Here is a 20,433-nt window from a genome sequence, read left to right on the forward strand (position 1 = left end):
TATATCCTGATCTTACTTTCTTTTTTTCCTTTTATCACTTCGTTGATTCCATTTTTGCATGTTACTTCTTTTTCTTAATTATTTTCCTTATTTTGTATGCTTGGAAAACTAAAATCTCCAAGCATTAAAAAATGGCCAACGGCCCTGTTTTGAATTTGAATGATACTTTAAGAATGAAGGAAACATGGTACACTTCTATCTGCAACCATGTACAACTAAATCGGAACAAATTCTTTAAAAAAAAGAAAAGAAAAAAAAAACATGTATTCATTATACAAAACACACTAACTTGCAATAGGATTAGCATGTACGGTAACACTTTGAATTTTGACATCAGTAGTCGGTCTGAAATTTTTTTGATTTACGGGAAGCTTCTCCAGTTCGTCTAAAACCTCAAATCCATCAATTATCCTTAAAAAAGAGGGAATATGTACACTTTCATTGAATTAAGCAAAATGTTTGCTCAATCTGCACATTTGGAAAGTTGTGTGGAAGCAGAGCTGAGCGTGCGGAAATTGAATTAAATTAAGAGGATATGGTGCCTTAAAATCATTTTGTGAGCCTCAGTGTTGGCTGACCGTCCGGAAGATGAAGAGTCTATTAGCAAAGTCCCCCTGAGGACTAGCCATCAGCGAGAATCTGTGGTTTGACTAATTTTCGACGTAACACCTTTAAATTAGGTGTTGTTTTCTTAGACCACGCTGCCGTTCTAAGACGAACAAATAAACTTTCAAATGGGGAAAATACGTCGAATATACGGGGAAATGAGACCAAATCAGTAAACATCTATAAACTCAACATTTGGTTTGCAATTAGAAGACCCGGAAGGCTTTGCCACTTTCATTGGAAATTTGTTTTACATTTCGGCAAGGTTAAAGGAAAAATTTTACATCAAGAACTTTGAATGAACTTTGTCAATGAACGCTCTCTGAAAATAATATAGTAAAAATCCGGAAGTTCATTATTTTGTGAATGACCCGAAAAGTTATTTATTTTGTTCCATATAAATATGTTAGTTCCAATTTTATTATTTTACTATTTCTACTGAAGACGGTCGCTGTGTATGTGATCGAAATATCTGGACTTTTGCACCTGTTTTTTCACTGTCTAAATAAATAGATTTATCCCCATTTGAAAGTTTATTTGTGGTTTGACTACAAAATTTTTAATAAAAAGACAATGAAATTTCACATCCCTTTTGTCGGCAAGCTTATCAATCAAAGCGGGTGGCACCACAGGGAACTCCCAGAGCTGCTAAATCTCTCAAATGACAATTCCTTTGAGGTAAATTTGCATTTTTTCCTAGCAGGTTTGGTAGAACATTTGGTACTTGTCTAGAATCTGGGTACACACGCGAGAAGTGAAGTTTCGTTAATGCTAATGAAATAAAACAAAATAGGATGAAAATATAATAGTTTTGAAACAAATTTGGGTTATATATTTGCACATTAGGGGTGGGTGGGGGGTAAAGCATAGCATAAATTAAATACGTAACCTAACCTAGCTACCTTTTTGTCCCCCTAGACCCCCATGAAACTAAAGTTTAAATCTTTGTCACGGAGTAAGCAACACCTCACAAACCTGTTTATCAATAGCGGCTTTGAGATTTTGATGCGGTCTTTCTTTCGTATGTACCCAGATTCTAGACAAGTACCGAACATTCTTAGGGACTGCCCTATCCTGAATTTTAAAAAGAAAAGTTTGCTCTATTTAATGAAAAGACAAAATTCACTGTTTTACAATGACGCAAGTTTCATTAAAACAGGATGTCTCTATCTTCAGTATACAACACGAGAAGTTAAGTGTTTCTTTTAGGATTTACGGTAAATAAGGAGTTGGCTGTCAGTTTTCTTTCGCTTATTCGAATTTTTTATCCACGCTCTAAATGCTATGGCAAGACCGCCCAATCAGTTCTAAAAATTTTGCCCACAAAATATACACCCTCCCTTGACCCCTCCCCCGAAACGACATCACTAGTAGTAATTAAAATTATTTAAATTAAATTATAGTAATTTAAATTATTAGTAGTAATTAGTAATAGAAAAATAGTATTAGTAATTAGTAATAATTAGTAATAGAAAATTAGTATTAGTAATTAGTAATAATTAGTAATAGAAAATTAGTAATTAGTAAATTATTAATAATTAGTAATAGAAAATTAGTATTAGTAATTAGTAATAATTAGTAATAGAAAATTAGTATTAGTAATTAGTAATAAGTAGTAATAGAAAATTAGTATTAGTAATTAGTAATAAGTAGTAATAGAAAATTAGTATTAGTAATTAGTAATAATTAGTATAGAAAATTAGTATTAGTAATTAGTAATAATCAGTAACAGAAAATTAGTATTAGTAATTAGTAATAGAAAATTAGTAAATTAGTAATAGAAAAAATTCCTGATTGGTTTTGAGCTCATCGAGTTACACGGCTGAAATAAAAAACTAACCAGGCAAAAAATCGGAATTAGACGATATAGAAACTTAATGAAATCTGTTTAATGTCGAGATTCACTGGTGAATGTTTGAAATTCCTTTTTCTCTACTTGGATTCAATTAGCTTTGTGAGTCAGCCTTTTCAATCTTATAGAATAGAATAGAATATGATGTATTGGCTAAAATAGCACAAAAGCTAGAATAAGCACGTCAAAATTAATAACAAAACGAATGTTAGGGGATAAACATAAGACAAAAAATTGAATCAATAATAAAACAGATGTTAGGGGATAGACATAAAACAAAACTTAAATCAGTTATTAAAATGGGAAACAAAATAGGGGACAAAAGAGTTTTTGTACCTCAAGGTCAACATTTGGGGATACAGGTCCAGTTGGGTATATGGAGATCTACGAGCATTGAGTCTTGTATTAGGAAGGGTTGGGGGATTTTCTTTAAAGGGAGGGAGAAAACGTCGATGATAGTCAGAACTAAGGCACTTGTGACCAAAGTTCATGGTAAGGATGTAACGTCGTGATTCCAATGTAATAAGTTCAAGTCTAGCCACACCTTCATCGTATGTAGTATAGGCCGTCCCCAGAATATGATGCAAGCTATGATGGTAAAAGTTAAAGTTAGGTTAGGTTGGATTATTTTAGTTTAGGGCAGGTTAGATAAGGTAAGGTTAAATTTTGTTCTAAATATCAGAAATGGGTTAAAAACCTAACCTAACCTCACCTAACAAACCTAATCTATTCTAACCTAACCTGTCATCATCAAACCTTGCACTAAATTGAAAAAGTTGACTAGCAACTTTGACTAAATCCAAGGGGAAAAATAGATATTTCGGACATTCACCGGTGAATGTAGACATTCACCAATTTGCGGACCTCCACGGTAACATGTCTTCATCATGTAGAAACACATTGAAATAATGGAATTCCTTAGAATATCTATCGGTGTTACTTTTCTATCTTACTTTTGGAGGGGAAGGCGTAATAGAGAATTTTTTTTAATGAGGATTCTTTGGGGAGGCAGGTCGAATACAAGAAACAAGTCTTTAAAGCCAGTAACCATACACACAAATAAACAATGAACAAATCGAAAAAAGCTAAAAATTGAACAAATCGACCAATAACACTCAACACATTAAAATTATATCTTCCGTGCCTCTAAAACTTTCTCTATAGAACTTTCTACCGCAATAATGAGGCCCCTTCTCACTCCAAATCATTGCTAAACGGTAGGTATAAGAGTATTTTTATAGCGTCTTTGTTTCTGATGGATGACTGCAGGGTTCCAAAAAAAAAAAAAAAATAGCAACCACAAGATCTCATCGCAGAGGTAGACTGAGAAACGCCATCATGCGCACTTAGCAGAACAATATGCGAAACCACTACACTACTTTGCTACCTCCATGGAGGACATCATTGCAGGAGCAACTTGAGGGAATAAATGGTAGCTCTTCTTAATGCCCTAGGTGCCTCTGGAGGCACAGGCAGAACTAAGGTCAAAGGTAAGGTTTGTTTCTTATACTAACGTTTAATTAGTCAATGAATTTTATTTATAGACCGTCATAAAACCAAAGAAGAATGAGCGGAGTAAAAACAAGAAAAAGAAAAAATGAAATAAACTAATAAGAAAGATTCGTATTAACAAATATAAAAAACACGAAAAATCGAACATCCAGCAAACGTCAATGTAGACCCAGTACACACACAATCAGAAAGACCACTCGGAGCTTTCACGCGAGCATGGTTTTCGAACTCAGGCCCCTGAATTAAAGTATTACGTAATTTAGACTCATTCCCAGGTATGAATCTCTTGTGTTAAGAGGGAGCCAGAGGAAAATTTCAGGTACTTGAAAAAAATGAGCTAATCTTAGTTTATCTGTATTAGATAGCGCATTCTACATTGGCGAAACATAATAAATAACTGATAAAGCAACGGCTGAATAAAGACGGAACATAACTTTTGAATTTGGAATGAATTTGAGTGAAGCCACAATAAGGTAACTTATCCTTAAACCCATTATAACGCAGTAAAATATAATTGTTCGACTGTTTTTTGTATTAGTTTCATAGAATACACTAAGGTACTTCAGACAATGACTCGAATGTACAGCATGGCCGTCTACATTTACAACCAAATTATTGTGTAGCCGCACACACGGGACGGCTTGTGAGTGACGAAATCCGTCTTAGCAGAATCGACCCAGTAGGTTTGTAACCTTCTACAAGTACATCAAAATTCATTTGAAGCGTGTGTACATTGCTGCTTATCAGCAGCGTTCGGCAAATAAGTAATCGGCATAGCTTACAAGACTCAGGTCAAAAGATTCAAATGCAAATCCTCCAATTATGCTCTTTGTAATAGTGAAGTTAACAGTATTAAAAAGCAAAGTCACAGAACCGATACCAGCCTTACACCTTTTAAAAGGCGTATGGACGACGTTAAACTTCCATCCGGCAGTTCAACACGAGCTGAACTATACGAGTACCAATGCGACAAGAGGGTAGAACTACTATAAGAGTTAACTCTTTGGTCCTGGAGAGTTAGGAAGAACTGAGGATATACAACCGAATCAAATGCAGCCAAGATATCGACATTACATAAAAATAACGGCAGATTCTGAACGTAAGCTTTTGCCAATATTTCATTCATCAGTCTGTGCACAAAATATATTCAAACAACATTTCAGGAAGTAGTATGCTTGTAAAACCGTACTTGAAGTTCCCGACACTGTAATGGAGCGGTAACTAGCGCACAAATTAGAGTGTTCCCCCTTTTTCAAAATATTCAAAACATCACCGCTCCAAAAAAAAAAACTTAGGGACCGCTCCAAAATCAATACATATCTATTGTCGCAATATAAGTTATTGTCGCAATAACTGATTCCTTGTTCATTTGTTATTTTAAAAGGTTTAAGCCAGTTGCTTTTGTGAGGTGGTTTCATGAAGGTAGCTCCCAATTGAAAATTCTACGCAATTGCATAGTCTATTATTAGGTGAGTCTATTTTAGTTTTATGTACATTTTTTATTTTTAGTTTATTTTTTTATCTACGCTGAGGACCCCTTGTTTGATACGGGCAAAATATTCGTTTTTGTTTGTTTTTTTTTCTTCGTTTTCATTTACTGGCCATAGACCCATTTATCGTATTTATATTTTTTCTGTTGCTTATGAGCACTAGAATCTCAGGCTTTGTGTCCACTAACTTGGGTCAAGCAGGTGACACTGGCAGAGAAGCTTTGTAATACACAAATAAACCTTTAATCTAATCAGCGCAGTCGTTGATCATCACGGTCATTGATGTCATGACGTCGCGAGGGACCCTCGGCGCTTTTACAAATGGTGAAATATGTCTTAATGTCGATAATATTTAAAGCCACTTCAATCGGTTAGTAAATATCAGACATGAATACATCAGAGGTTGCTTGATTTCGCTTATCTTTCACGAGCTGTTCGTCAAGTTCATGAACTAAATCATTGATCAACGTGCGGCCAGCACGGATTAAATCTTTACCGAAAAACTACACACCTTTTCTGACTATGGCATCTTTGGTAATATCACTGTGTTTTAAACTGGTTTCAACAAATTTCAATAAAGGCAAATAGAGGTTATTGTATCCGCTCATTGTTAAGCAATTCGATGCTCATGGCACGAGTGCTGAATGAATACTGCAATCAAAAACACAAAGTTCAAGAGGCGGAGCCAAAATGATAACTACTGCGTAGTACAGATCTTTTTCCTGGGGATGTTTTCGCACTGACTGCTGAATAAATACAGTTCTTTTGCTGTTTATTGCTATGTACGTAAATGTTGGTGAATAAGCCAAGGGAAGCGTCAGTTCCTGTACACCTATTCCCTGCAATGTAAAGGAGATATCTCCTGGAAGGTACATCGGCGCTTGCGGTAGGTAACCACCCCTCTTCTGGTTCTTTAATCACACTCGATCACGTCAGGCAACGCTCAATCTATTTGGCAACTGCTGACGCACTTTGAGATAAGGGACTATAGATGGCGTGATCCTGTAATAATAGATGGCGTTGGCAAGTATTGAATTATATACATTTATTCACAATTTTTGCTGTTTTACCCTTTATTTTACTCCAGCTTTAACTCTACTTTTACATTATCTTTTGCCACTATTTCAATTTTGTTCCATTTTGAGCTTGTCTCACACCATTTTATCTTCTTGGCTTTAGCCATAGTTCTTTGAAACGAGTTTTAGCTGAGTTACAAACGGATGTATGGTCTCAAAGTCACTTTGGTGCCTTTTATGAAACTTACAGCACCCAAGTGTGAGGTTGTATTTCGGTTCCACATATTCTTGGAAGAGTTTAAAGTAGTCTTGAGTTTTTTCGTTGCACTAAAAAAAATACGTCGAAAAGGTTTTCAGAAAAGGATAGGTTTGCTTTTTTTCCTTTTTTTTGCAAATTCAGATTATTCTCTCAGAAAAATTTGAGTTAATATTATAATTCTGGCTTGGTGAATGGGCAGATTTTAAACTAATATCTAATAACAGGTATCTTTTCCTTCTGCTGCAATTTGCAGCTGTAATCGTGTCGCGATACCACAAGAGAGTTCTTAAAAAGTCATAAGGAACAATCATATTGTCGAAACAAGCGTAAAGGCTCATGTTTTGCACGTGCTCTAGCAGTTCAAAAAAAGGCAAAAAGTAAACTTACCTTCCAAATACAGTGTATTTCAGATCCAAATGCGGTTGAGGTCCATAAGTAAAGAAGAACTGTGACCCATTTGTATTAGGACCACTGTTGGCCATGGAAAGAATTCCTCTTGCTTTATGCTAAAGGGTAGGCAAAAAAAATCGTTAGTCTAAAATTACAATAGCTAAAGCAACTAAAAAATTAAGATGTTAGTAATTATATGGAAATATGAAAGAATTCCATTATTCTTATTATCTGTGTTTTTTAATATTGAGATGAAACTATTAAGTTAGCGTTTTCAATATTAAGTGAAATAAGTAACTACAAAGTAACTTCCACTACTCGCTATCTTACAACGCGTATCACTTCCTTAGCAAACTATTCTTCGAACAAATGTGAGCATCTCCACCATTAAGTGAGCAAAGCAACTACGAGCTATCTTTCACTATACGCTTATCAATACTTTCACTACATTACCACAATACCCTTCTATATAAGCGAGCATTTCCACTCTTACGTGAAAAAAGGAACTACAAACTAAATATGACTAGTCACTGCCTTACTGCGATCACACTACTTTCGAAACCTTAAAACACTACCTTTCAGTGTGTATCACCTTACCACTATTTTTACCACCTTTCCACTCTATGTGAACATTCACACTGTTAAGTGAACAAGGTAACTACGTTCTACCTTTCACTCATCACCAGCTTGCCACGCTTAACACTATTTTCACCACATTACCACACTAACTTCCTATTTAAGTGAACGTTTCCACTGCTGTGACTACAGTAACTACAAAATTACTTTGCCTACTCACTCTATAAACAAAGTACAAATTCGTCAGTATGTATCAGCGGCGACACTTTCAAATAAGATCTGAAATTACTCGTTGTTACCTATTTGTTTACACGTAGACGTGACCATGCCAGGAAAACGACGACTTAGCAAAAAATTATAATTTTTAGGTAGATACAAAAAGAACCTTAAATGTTTTCCCCATTTTCATTGATAAAAATACTAAAGATAGGAGAAGAGGCCAGGGGCGCCAATTGAAGATTGGGCAGGGGATGGGCAATTGTCTTACTATATTTTGAGAAATATTTGTCTTGGTATTCTCATTATATTTTTTTTTAAACAGAATCCCCCAAGACTTGGAAAAACACCTTTTTGCACACCTTCACTAAAAATAAGTTAAGAAAAATCTTGCCCCTCCCCCTCCTTTTCCGTCGGAAGGAAACTTATTACGAAACCGTAGCAATTTTTGTTTAAAGTATGGTGTCATTTAATTTAGTTTTTTTCACCATACAGTAAACAAGAAGAAGAAGAAGAGAACATTCCGAATAACAAACAAAAATACAGATGTACGTGTATCATATGCAAATCGGCCAAAAAGATATTTTCCTTTTGCTTTTTTCGTTTAAAAAAGTTAACAGCCAAATGTAAAAGGAAATTCCGTGTTCTCTAATACGTGGGTGTGGTAAATAATTTTACTAAACGTTAATATATCACGTTATAAAAAATGATATAAGTAACGTTAATAAAATATTCTTTACCAAACGTTATGATTCTAACCTACAGATCATAAATTAGAAAGGGATCTTTGAGGCTTTAATATGGGTTAACCAGGAATCAAAAATTACTAGAACCATACAAACTTAAAACAGGCTAAGTTTTGTTTATTATAATGAAAGAACTGACTACCCATCTCTAAAGCGAAATTTTCTGAAAATGCCCTATACTTCAGAATTCCAAGTGATACATTGACCCTGAGCAAAGAAGAATAGGGCTGGAAGATAAGAGGGGACACAAATTGTAGATTTTGTTCTTTAGTTCCTGAGAACATCTCATCTTTAGCTGCAATGGTATTGCAAAGTCAGTAAACAAAACAAGAAATATTTTTTTCAAGATTAAAAATAAAGTCTGACACAAGTGAGCTACTTAACATCAAGCTGCCAAGAGATGAATAAAGAATATCATTCCGGGAGATTATTCGTTTATTGGGATTCAATAATATAGTTTAGCATGGTTGACCTGACCCTGAAACCTGCTTCAGTTTTAGTTAATTAGGACTGTAATTGGAAGGGAGAAGAAGAATATTTGACGCAAATAAACCAGCAACGATGAATAAAAGTTCAAATAGGGATAAAATCCGTTTAATAGACAGTGTTTCACAAACAGTGATAGAAATTTGCAAAAATACCAGATATTTCAGTCACATATGCAGTGACCATCATCAGTAGTAAAACTAAACTAAAACAGTTTAAAACTATAGTTTATATACGAAATAAAATTGAACTACATATTGTTTAATTCTCTGATTCTTTTCAAAGCAAAGGCGGAAGCTAGCCTCTTTGACCTTCTTGGATTCGATCCATTAGCGTTCAATATTATAACACTTGAACAGAGGTCAACTACATTGGGTGAATCGAACTTTACTCTGTCAGATTTTAATAAAGTATCGTAGATTGAGATCTAAGATAAGTAGATCGTAGATCTACGTATCGTATAGTAAATTGTGTTAAGATCTGGCTTTATTCCAATTGGAGAAAGAAGGAAATACAAAGGATTCGTCACTGTGAAAGTCCTTATTCAGGCCAAATGTGCACAAATAGAAGGAGAAAAATAAGTTTTGACCAGGAAAAAATTGGTACAGAAATGGTTTCTTCGCCATCCGGACCGGAAAAAAAATGCTTAACAACATATCAAAAATCTAAATCTCTAGCTCGATGCAAAATTGTTTTTTTTTTAATGTTTTTTATTTATTTTCTCAAAAACCGGGGAAAAAAATTAAAAACGTAAACTATAATGTTATACACATCTTTTTAGATCAGATTTTGGCTCTGAATTCATTTCTGATACTCCTTTCGTTACCTGACCAAAAGAAAAATATTTATCAGCAAAAAAAAAAATGGGGAAAAAAACTTACCAGCGTTTATCAAGGTCTACTACGGAATAAGTTTGTCGTTCTTGTAGTCTATTTGGCTATGTAAACGGAAGGCTTAGAAAAAAAAGACTAAACAACAATAAACATGAATGACGAAAAACCTCAGCGCCAAACACCATGAGACAAGGTAGGTTCTAACTTAATGTGTTCAGAGAAAAGCTTTTATCTTATTTTCAAATATATAAAAATTGCACATCATCAAAATGTAGGAACTAGATTTTTCATCATCACAATTAACTGTTATTCTTCTTCACCAAGTTTTTCTTCTTGAAACTTCGAATTGTTGCACGAGCTTCCCTTACAGGTACGGCAGGCTATAGTACACTCAAGTCCGTTTTTCTTACAGGTACACTTTTCACTATCACAGCCGTCAATACGACAAGAGCATTTGATAATTTTCAGCAGCTGAGATGGAGCGGCAGGAAGATCTGTTTTTATTGGCGCAAAAACTTCGTTATCCTGCAGTTTCCATTCCAGGCGTAAAGGGTCTACTGGGTTCCCGAGCCAGATTTGAACTTGGCAGTAGACACGTAGCGAGTGGTACTTCGCTGCTGCCTGAGTCGGTGGCAGTTCTTGTGGATGCACGAAAGTGGTGGCAGTGCTCACTTTTCTGTGAAAGATTAGCTTTCTGGCAGTGTCCAGGTTCGAAACATCAGGGCAACCATACAGTATCAACAATGCTCGCTCTCCTGCTGCCACAATATCGTCAAGCGATGCGAGCTTGTCACCAAATATAGCAGCGCTGTCCCTAAAACTCTTGTTGGAAAGTACCAGCTGAACGGCTCTGCCTTTTCCAATTCCATAAAGGTGAGACGTTGTGTCACAACCCAGCACGGCATGACAGAACGGTATCAGATTGCTGACATCTGTTCCTAGCTTCTGCTTCATCTCACTAATAGCCCAAGCTGAACTAGTACCGCCATACTTAGCTTCAGGTGAGAATTATAAACGCCCGGAACGCGAATCTGATCGACTGATCAGAAGAACTAAGATGTCAGTATCATCAGCAACCACGATTGTTTCTGTAAGACTAGCAGCTTCTACGGCTTTTTCTACAATCAGAACGTCGGCGTCTCCTTCCGAGTGGAAAATTCGGAAACCAACGGCTTCCAAATGGTTGCCGAGCAGCTTCAGGAAACGTCCTTTGTTTGTCTTAAATGAAAGAAACTCTTCTTTCTTCATGCAGATGGTCATCTCTTCGGTGAAAAAGACTTGGCGGCCAACCATCCTTGCTCGACGTAAATGGGTAGCATCTTTGATTGCTGGACCACCTTCATATCCGTCAAAAACAACGATCGCACTAGGGCACCTTGCTTGTACGTAATGGACGTATGAAGCAAAGATGACCTTGAAGTTTGACCCTACCTTCCATGGAACTCGATGTAGAAGAGAACCACCATCCAAGACAATGTTACACGCAGAAGCAGGTCTTGAGGGTGACTGAGTCTCAATCCCGCAAGCCTGAAAGATCGCTTTTGCAAGCTCTGGCTTATTTGCTTTTCTCATAAGGCCATCGCTTTCGAAAAGAGAAGGAGGAATCGTACAAAGTTCGTACTTGAAGTATTCTTCTCGGAGGTCAGTTCGTTGGGCTACTATTATAAACCGCTGGAAAAGGAGCGCCGGATCTATGTGTGCTACCACAGAGGACCCGGCCTTTTTGGCATTCATTAGGGTCACTTGGTCTTTTTTCTTGAAGACTTGCTCCTTCAAGGTTTTTCCCATCATCTTACTTAGAATCAACTTTCCAGCCACATCTGCCTCGTCAACATTAATATCTTGGGAAGAAGTTATGCTGTTGGCAGTGTTTCTAAGCTGATTGTCACCTCTGAACGGAGAAGATTCTATAAAGTATGCCACGAGCTTCTGGGTATCGTCGAAGTCACGCTCCTTTCTACTGGAACTCATGTCGTGGTGCTGCTCACTTGTCGAGTAACCAATTTTTGTCAAATTTTGAATCAAGAGGTTGATCTCCAGGCATGCTGGTCTTTACAGAACCCAAATGGCTCTCTGCTGTTCTGTCATCCCACCTCCAGTTGTAAGACCGCCCGATGTTTTCAGACTTCTCATATACTCCTGCTCGATGACAAGATCTGCCGAGAGCCCAGCCCAGCGTCGCTCTGATCTTCTAATGGTATGACCTCCCTGTTCAAATGCTTCGAAGATTGGTGGGTGACTAGTCTGAAGCTTAGCCATCTCTTGCTGGTATATCCAGACTGACTTGACATAGAGGTTATGTCCAGATGCTGTTAGAAACGGAAGCATCTCTACTGCAGATTGTAGGTGCAAATCCCACTGGCCTAGTCTCTCGGCACGTATGAACTTAAGCAGTATCCCAACCATATCAAGATACTGAAACCAGAGCTTCACAGTTCTCTGAGTCAGGAGGTCTTGGCGTCTCTGCTTGAGAAAGTTCCCAATAACAGCTCGTCACCAATAAAGCTCGATAGGAAAAGAAATGGATTCGGAACGCCGGTAGGCTATTTGTTCAGATGGGGAAAAATGAACCGAAAATTCGTGCTCCTCTTCGAAAAATACCCCGTGATCGTGTGTCGCTTGATTTTTTTTTTATTTTTTTTTATTTCATACAAAAACAAAACCAAAGCATAAAAAGAATTAAATGATTAAACGTGACGTTTCTGTCTAATAAAAGAGCACAAAAACAATCGTTTCTTAAAAGGGAAACCATAAATAAACTACTTTTCTTTTCACGGTTCCTCATTCTCGGATTCTGGAAATATCTAAAAAATAGGCGCAAAAAACGTGAAAAAAAAGGGAATTTCGCAACAGGATGGAGATTTATCTTTTTGATATGTTGTAGAGCTCTCTTTTCTGAACACAGTGGTGCAAAAATAATTTCTGTACCAATTTTTTCCTGGTTCGACCATTTTTTTCCGGGTCTTTCCCCTACTAAAACAGCGATGAAGATTTTGTCCCCCTCTTAGCTATTTACCAATTTAGCTATTAAGACGGATAGGTCGGTTTGCTCGGGTACCGATGGAACATAGAAAGAGAAATTTATAAATTTACAGATTTTATAGACTTAAAGGCTCCCTGAAAATTTATTAGGCAACAGAGATTTTGGGATTTTTGGGACCCTAAAGGCATGCAACTTTGTTTTGTTTTTTCCATTTTGATAGTTTATTCTTATACCACGTGTGACTGCAGGACAGATCAGGGTCTAAAAAGATGCTCTGATGCCGTTTTACACGCTGAAATTTGCTCGCTTAGTATCTGCATCTATCATTAAATGAATCTTTTGTTTTAGATTTGAACGAATGTACAAAAAGAAAACCTGTCTTTTGGTTTCTGTCTGTTTGTTTCTTCAAACAGCAAGAGATTTTTGGGAGATTTTAATAAATACGGTTTAGGTTCGCCAAGTGCCATTCTTATGTGATACGTGATATAAAGCGATATTATCAAAAATTGTGGCGTTTAAAGTTATTTAATGTTTTTTATTAATATTTGTCCACATCGTATGGAGATTCTGTGGAAAATAGATGTGTCTATGTAGCTACTTATATCTTTGTTTAGTATAAAAGTTAAACGATTCTGCGCAAAATCGCCCCGTCATTTTTACTCGCCTTGTATGCATACTCAATCGGCTAATCTCATTCATCAAAAAATCTCATTCTCATTCATAAAATAATGTCATTCATTCATAAAAGATCTGCCACCCCGCCATTTTTACTTGCCTTGTATGCATATTCAATCGGCTAATCTCATTCATAAAATACGCTAAATACAGAAGCTCGAAAACTGATACATAATAATAAATATATATAAAAACAATTCAAATCTTTATCAAAATGGACTAAGAAGCAGGTTTTTTTTTCTCAAGAAGATATACAAAAAAGTGAAAACGAGGGGCTCAAAACTTGGGCTTGACGTAACATAGATATTAAATTGATCTAAATTATAAATGTATAAATTTTAGTGAGTTGAGGAAAATCAGTTAAAAAGATCAAGCTATGTTAAGCTATGATAAGCTATGTTAAGTCCAATCCGTACATTTTGGAAACGAGTCTTTTTATATATAACATTATCATAAAGAAATAACACAATCAAAGATGGGATTTTTAAAGGTCAAACGAAAATACTGAAAAAACACAAAAATCAAATATTTCGAGAGGACAACCGCCTCTCTTCTTCAGCGCGAGTTGTTCGTTAGTATCCGCCAATGGCAGTTCAGAATTTTTGGATTTTGTGCAAATTGCAGATATTGGCAAATGACTGACTCATTTTATGGTTGTTAGGTATTTGATTTTAATTCTTGTAATTTCGTCTTTGATTGAATTTTATTTATCTTTTAATTTTTTGGCTGTTTTTTTCATGGGTTTTTAATTGGTTTCATTGACTTTCAGCGTTTGTTTTTTTCTTCGGCATTTTCCTTGTTTATATTATTTTGTTCGTGCTAAAGAAGAGATACGGTTGTTCCCTAGAAATATTCGCTTTGTGTGTTTCTTCAGTAATTTCGTTTGGCCTTTAAAAATCTCATTTTTGATCGTTTTCTTTCTTAATGTTATGGCAGGCCAATGTGGTATAAGAAATTATATATTATTCTCGACTTTTTAGTTTTCTCTAAGACAAAAAAGGCTTTAGCCTTCTCTAAGATCCTATCTAAGATTCCAAACTAAGTTAACATGGCCACAGGAAAATGTTCTTAACGCTGCGCATTTACGTTTTGCATAATAGTGTTCGTTTCATACTTTTTTATTGCCCAATCACCCAATTATATTGTTTTATTTATACAAGGCGGAGCATACAACAGGGGGGAACTTTGATGTTGTATTATTGCAATGCCATCGGAATTGCATATACCAATAAAATTTGGAAATAATTGAACAATGACAAGTGGCGGAAAATTTTTCACAAATTTATGCGACAAACTGACAAAAAAGCGACCGAAACACGATAGAAAAATCGTTGATCTGAGTAAAACGAGTTAAAAATAAAATAGATTACCTTCAATTCTTCTTTGAGTTCATCCTCAAATTTTCTCCCCCATATTGAAGTGCCACCTTTGCCAGTCCCAGTAGGATCACCTGTTTGCACCATAAATCCTTTAATATTTCGGTGGAATATGCAGCCATTATAATAATCGCTGCCACATAAGGCAAGGAAATTCTAAAAGTAGGAACGAATTAATCCACCTAGAAAAAAAATGATAGCAAAAAAAACGAAAATTTGAAAAGCAAGATCAAACAGAGTGGAAATAATGAAAATGAGGATGTGCAAAGAGGAAAAAGGAAGCTAAAGCTTTCTAAAAAAAAACTGTCATAAATGATATATAAACTCGAATTAAACATCAAAAGGAAAATCTTGTCCTACGATGAGCATTTCCTACAAAGAAGTCCCTTCACGTGAGTCAGGGGTGTACACTCAGAGTTAAAGAGCCACTACTATGTCACTGCTAGTGATCGGAGCCGTTCAAAACTAAGGTTTTAAATTAGGGTGTATACAATTAGAGTTAGAATAAGGAAATATAAGAACACTCTAGCTTGTATAAGGTCTTCAACTGTTGTGTCTAACACTCCAAAGTTCTTACCTCAACATTTATCTGTCAAAATAACTTGGAATTTTACTTGATAGGAATGACAGCACACTATTCTGGGTAAATAGTAATTGCCTCAAAGCGCTGTTAGCAGGAGTCCAGGCTTACGATCAGAATTATACCCATACTGTAGAAATTCTTAGGATTTTGGTTTGGTTCTTTGAAGACTCAAGGAGTGAGACTATGCGTTGAAAATACTTTAACTTTCAAAGTTTAAGTAAACATACATAATTGACGTCAAAGCCTTAATGAAAACTGGGATCTGAAGTGTTTACGGACGTTCAAGATTTTTTAAATGGTTTTAATTTTTAAAAGATTTTTAATTTTTAAAATAATTTTTTACAAGATTTTTTAAAATAGCACATCCAAATACTTTAGGACATATCTTAAAAACTAGCATTACCACATGATCACCCCCCCCCCAAAAAAAAATAAGGTACTTATGATTAGTCTCCCTAATAAACAAAATCACATAAGTTCCTTTATTTTGGACAACTGGAGCTCTATTGTTGTTTGAGAAGAAGAGAGGCCCCCAAGACACATTTAACTAAAGCATTTATGAGAACAAATCTTAACTAAGGAAATCCTAGCAATGCGAGCAAATCGAGGCAACACACTAGCACTACCTTGGTAAAGGGTCATGTGTTTCTCATGTGCTGTATTTTTTTCTTTTTTTTTACCACCCATTTCGTATGGAAATCAAGTTCATGGAAACTTGTGAGGGGCTCATTTGATCAGAAATTAAAGTTTATTGTACCTTTTCTAGGGACAAAAGTGATCGCAGGGCATCTTCCCACGTCCTTTTCGCCCCCAGGCAGCCTTGTAGTCCCCATGGTATAAGGTACAATTTTGACCCAGCTATTTTGTTCAGAACAGTAGAAAGGTCTAATAAGTATGCCTTAAGGATAAAAAAAACAACTCCGAAAAACCCAAGGGCAAGGGCCCTAAATTATATAAATTAACCATTTTTAACATATATGTTTTAATGCAAAAGGCTTCATTGTCAAAGCAGCTTGGACCTTTAAAAATCATTGGACAAAAAGGTTACATAATGTTTATCTTCTTTCTGAGCACCACACAGTATTTTACAGAAGTTACAAGAACTCTATTAACTTAATAATCATCCTTTTGCACTTAACTGATACCACTTGAACAGCTTCTGTGGCACCCTTATTAAGCATCTCAAAGGGAGGCAAACGTAAACAGAAATACAAAAGAAAGGGGGACCAGATTTGGGAAAAAAGGGAATTGTTTCTAAAAAAAACATTCATATTTTAAAGTTAAAGAAGTTGGTCTTTTTTCTATATTCAGACTTCTGGATTGAGCTGAAAATACCCCTGCGGGTATCTTTGTGGAATTTCAATCATTGGAAAGACATAAAGCAAATGAACGGTTGCCTAGACTATTGCCATATCATCATGGCTCTACAAAGAGTGCAAAAAATGTAAAAAGGGAAACTCAAGAAAGTCAGTCAACTAAAACTAATATGAAAAAAAATATTACAAAATTCTTCATCCAGCTAATTCTTTACTGAAATAATTTTCTGCATCCAATGATGCTTTAGATTACATCTGAAAATCTGGCCAAAAACTAAAAACTAAAAAAACCGACAAAATCAATTGAGGCAATATTAGAGAAAAAAAAACATTGGACAAACCCTGCAGTTATTTTTTCTTTGGGAATATTTTATTCTCTCCTTTACTGTTTTGCCTCTCTGTGTCTCTTCTTCTGGCCAAGTAAAGATTAATTTATAGACAGCAGAAATTGTGTTCATGAATACAGATTAACAAGGACAGTGAAGACTTACCTCACATGTCCTGGGACAATCCTCACAAAATAGTTCAATCTTAATATCACCTAGGTCTGTATGTAGAGTAACAGCCTAAAATCAAAATTACATACTAAATCAAATGTGAAGAATTAAGAGACATAAACTGAGAGATACTTAGGGAGGATTAAAAGACCATACGCCCCTTAAGTTCCAAAAATAAATGAATCTATCCCCCAAAAAAATAAAAACTCTTACTATTGGGGTAAAAAAAGGGGTTTTTCTAGTCTTTGCCCTCTTGGTAAATCTGGGACCCCTTCTTGGAAATCGTCAATGAGCATACACATAAATTAACAGAACTTAACAAAGGCAGTTCTAAGCTCTTCAGTTTCCAAAATTCAAGCTTTCTTCAGTGAACAATCAGTGATGTAGAATTAATTTCGTCTTACACTTCTTTTACTAATTAACTATTAAGAGAAAACAAAACACAAATAATTGGCACATCATACCCCAATGGCATCTTTACACCACAATGGGCCACCTTCTAAAGTAATACAATCGTCTTGATTAAGATCACTTGATGTCCTTAAATTGTTTCTTTCTTTTTTTCAAGCCTGTCTGTGAATACAGTTGCACCTTTGTTTGTCCAGACAATTGCATTTATGGATTTCATTCTCCGTATATTTATAGGTTTGTTTTCTGTTGCAAATTCCCAGTAGGGATTCTTTGAAACCTTTCACTTCATCAATAAAGTAAGTTTATTGTTCTAAGTGAACTGAAAATTATTGACAAGGCTGGTATAATACTTTAAGCAAAACGCAATTCTATACAAAAGAAAGCAAGACTTGGACCAGAATATTCACTATGAACAGCCAGTTTTTGCAAATTAGGCTAAATGATGGCTTGGTAATTTAAATAGAAGATTTATATTAAGCAAAGTTCCAATAATTCTCAAATACTCATTTTGTTTGTTGGTGAACACACATAAGTCAGCTGTACTTTCATTCTTTTTTTTAAGTATGGGTAACAAGAAAAATAAGAATAAAGCAAAGAAACAAAATGTATCTGTAAGTGGCAGTTTGCCAACTCTGTCTTCATTGATGTTTTTTTAGTTTAAGAGTAAAAACTACCAGGATCACTCCTAACAATACATGACAGTATCAAATCAGAAGGGACCAACGTAGTTATGTGCATTCCTCCTTCTCTTCCCAGGTCAGAGCTTTACTCTTTCATCCTACCCCCAAGATTTTTTTTTTCAAATGCTTTATTCTGATGTCTTCAGCATCAAATGAAGGTCTAGCACAGAAAAGGCTGAATATAAAACGTTGGAACTGTTCCCATACGTGAAATGGTTTGGAATCTCTACTCCATCTCCTTCTGCTCTTCTTATCCCCAAAAGGGAAATCCTGCTTGCATGACCTCATAGTGGCATCAGGTTGGACCTTTCACAAGTTCAGTGAGTTGCTAGTAGTATCTAACTTGTCTTTGGTCAACATTTAGCATTACCTTATCTTTACTCTCAATTACTCAGCTAAAAGGCTGTTATATAGCTTGGGAAAAACTTGAGTAAGAGGAATGGAGCAAACACCATCAAAATCTTCCTTGTTACCTTTCTTTTTTATGGGAGTGATAAAACCTAATAAACAAAATTTGGGAATTTATCAGTAGAGGTAATTTCATTAAAAAGTAAGGACAAAGGCTCTGAGAGATTGTCAGCAAAGGGTTTAATTAGTACAATCCAGATGTCTAGTGGACAAGTACTGCACTTTTTAATGTTCTTAATTTTTTTTCCCCACTTCAGAAGGCAAAATAACAGGAAAATTTAGAGAGCACAAATCATAAGGAGTGTCAAAAGAGAGTGGAGGGAGGCTCTGAACTATGGAGGAAAGAAATTTGTACAGACTGTTGACTGTAACTGAGGGGCCTTCTTGGAAATGGAAATCAATATTATCATGAGTTTTCCCACAATTTTTTTTTATTCTATTATACCATTGTTTTGGCTAAAATATGTCCTGGGAAGGTATTTTGAAGTACTTATCTCCTCTCCTTCTCCCTCAAGAGGATCCTGAGATTTGCCTACATGACAGGTCTATACCTATTGAAATTTTGACAAAACAACATTTTACCTTAATTTTTAGTTATAAGATTCTTTTCCCCTGGCTTTAATTCTGCAGATGCAATTTCTGTTATTTGAGTAGTATTTTTAGCCATACCAATGTTAATTTTCAAAATTTAAGAAATATATCTGAATATCTTTAAAACTCTATAAATCAGGATTGAGCAAAGTTGTAAGGCTAAAAATAATTTTGTTGGATTGCATTTTAAGCAGAAGATCTATTTTACAAGGTTTCACTTTATAACACACTGATTTTTAAAGGTCATCAAAGGTCAGAACCCTCTAGAGCAAGAAGGAGTGGAGGTAGGTACTTCAAAATACCTTCCTGGAACATACTTTAGCCTTTAAATCTATCCCTGAAAGTTTCATTTTCCTAACCAAACTCCTTTCCAAGATAGCCAAAAGTAGCTAAAGTAGAATTTTACCCTAATGTCTTTTTTTATATGTTTTTTTTATGCTCTTTCACTTTCATCTTAGCTAAATTATATGACCCACCACAAATTTACCATGTTTTCTTTAAGAATGCTTAACCAATAAATAAGTACCTTAATAAGGGTAGGCCTAGGATATATCCTAAAGGATAATAATAGCATTTAAAATCAGCCTACCTTATTTTGGCAAATTTTGGTCAAGTTCACAATTTCCATACTTGAAAAACTTACAAATCACAATTATTTTTTGAAGAAACTCGGGTAAATTTTTACCAAAAAATATTATTGACTTACGAATAAAGTGAATATACCTTGCTTTAAACACAATCATGTCAAAAAGTAAAATTAGGCTATCTCCTATTTTGCCCAAATATAGGCTAATTAATATTTGCACAAATATATTTAGGATCCCTAAATTTAATAGATCAACCTTAATAACATTTTTATATGAGGACACCCAATTTTCAAAACAGATGATATAAAAGACACTATATTCAAAGAAACTCACCATAGTTAGAA

At 35.3% G+C, this 20,433-nt stretch overlaps 1 protein-coding gene across 1 annotated transcript; it reads right to left on the minus strand.

Annotated features, from left to right (window-relative positions):
• Positions 1 to 284: 284 nt before the first annotated feature.
• Positions 285 to 20,145, minus strand: LOC148949087 (peptidyl-prolyl cis-trans isomerase-like 3). Its single transcript, XM_089093162.1, has 5 exons — positions 20,092 to 20,145; positions 17,407 to 17,481; positions 15,011 to 15,172; positions 7,123 to 7,241; positions 285 to 411 (listed from the first exon to the last, which is right to left on the minus strand). Exons 1-5 carry the CDS (start codon positions 20,128 to 20,130, stop codon positions 285 to 287), a joined length of 522 nt encoding a protein of 173 aa, XP_088949288.1. The 5' UTR covers positions 20,131 to 20,145.
• Positions 20,146 to 20,433: the final 288 nt, after the last annotated feature.

Source organism: Artemia sp. Qi Xiang Cuo, chromosome 8 (assembly GCF_049724085.1).
Source record: "Artemia sp. Qi Xiang Cuo chromosome 8, ASM4972408v1, whole genome shotgun sequence".
In the NCBI taxonomy this organism is placed as follows: domain Eukaryota; kingdom Metazoa; phylum Arthropoda; class Branchiopoda; order Anostraca; family Artemiidae; genus Artemia; species Artemia sp. Qi Xiang Cuo.

Excerpts from the sequence above, each read along its gene's own strand:
- LOC148949087 (XM_089093162.1), bottom strand. The coding sequence starts at position 20,130 with ATGGAAATTGTGAACTTGACCAAAATTTGCCAAAATAAG. Across the intron at positions 15,173-17,406 it reads ATTGTCCCAGGACATGTGAG|AATTTCCTTGCCTTATGTGG; the intron begins GTAAGTCTTCAC and ends TCCTACTTTTAG. Across the intron at positions 412-7,122 it reads AAATACACTGTATTTGGAAG|GATAATTGATGGATTTGAGG; the intron begins GTAAGTTTACTT and ends CTCTTTTTTAAG.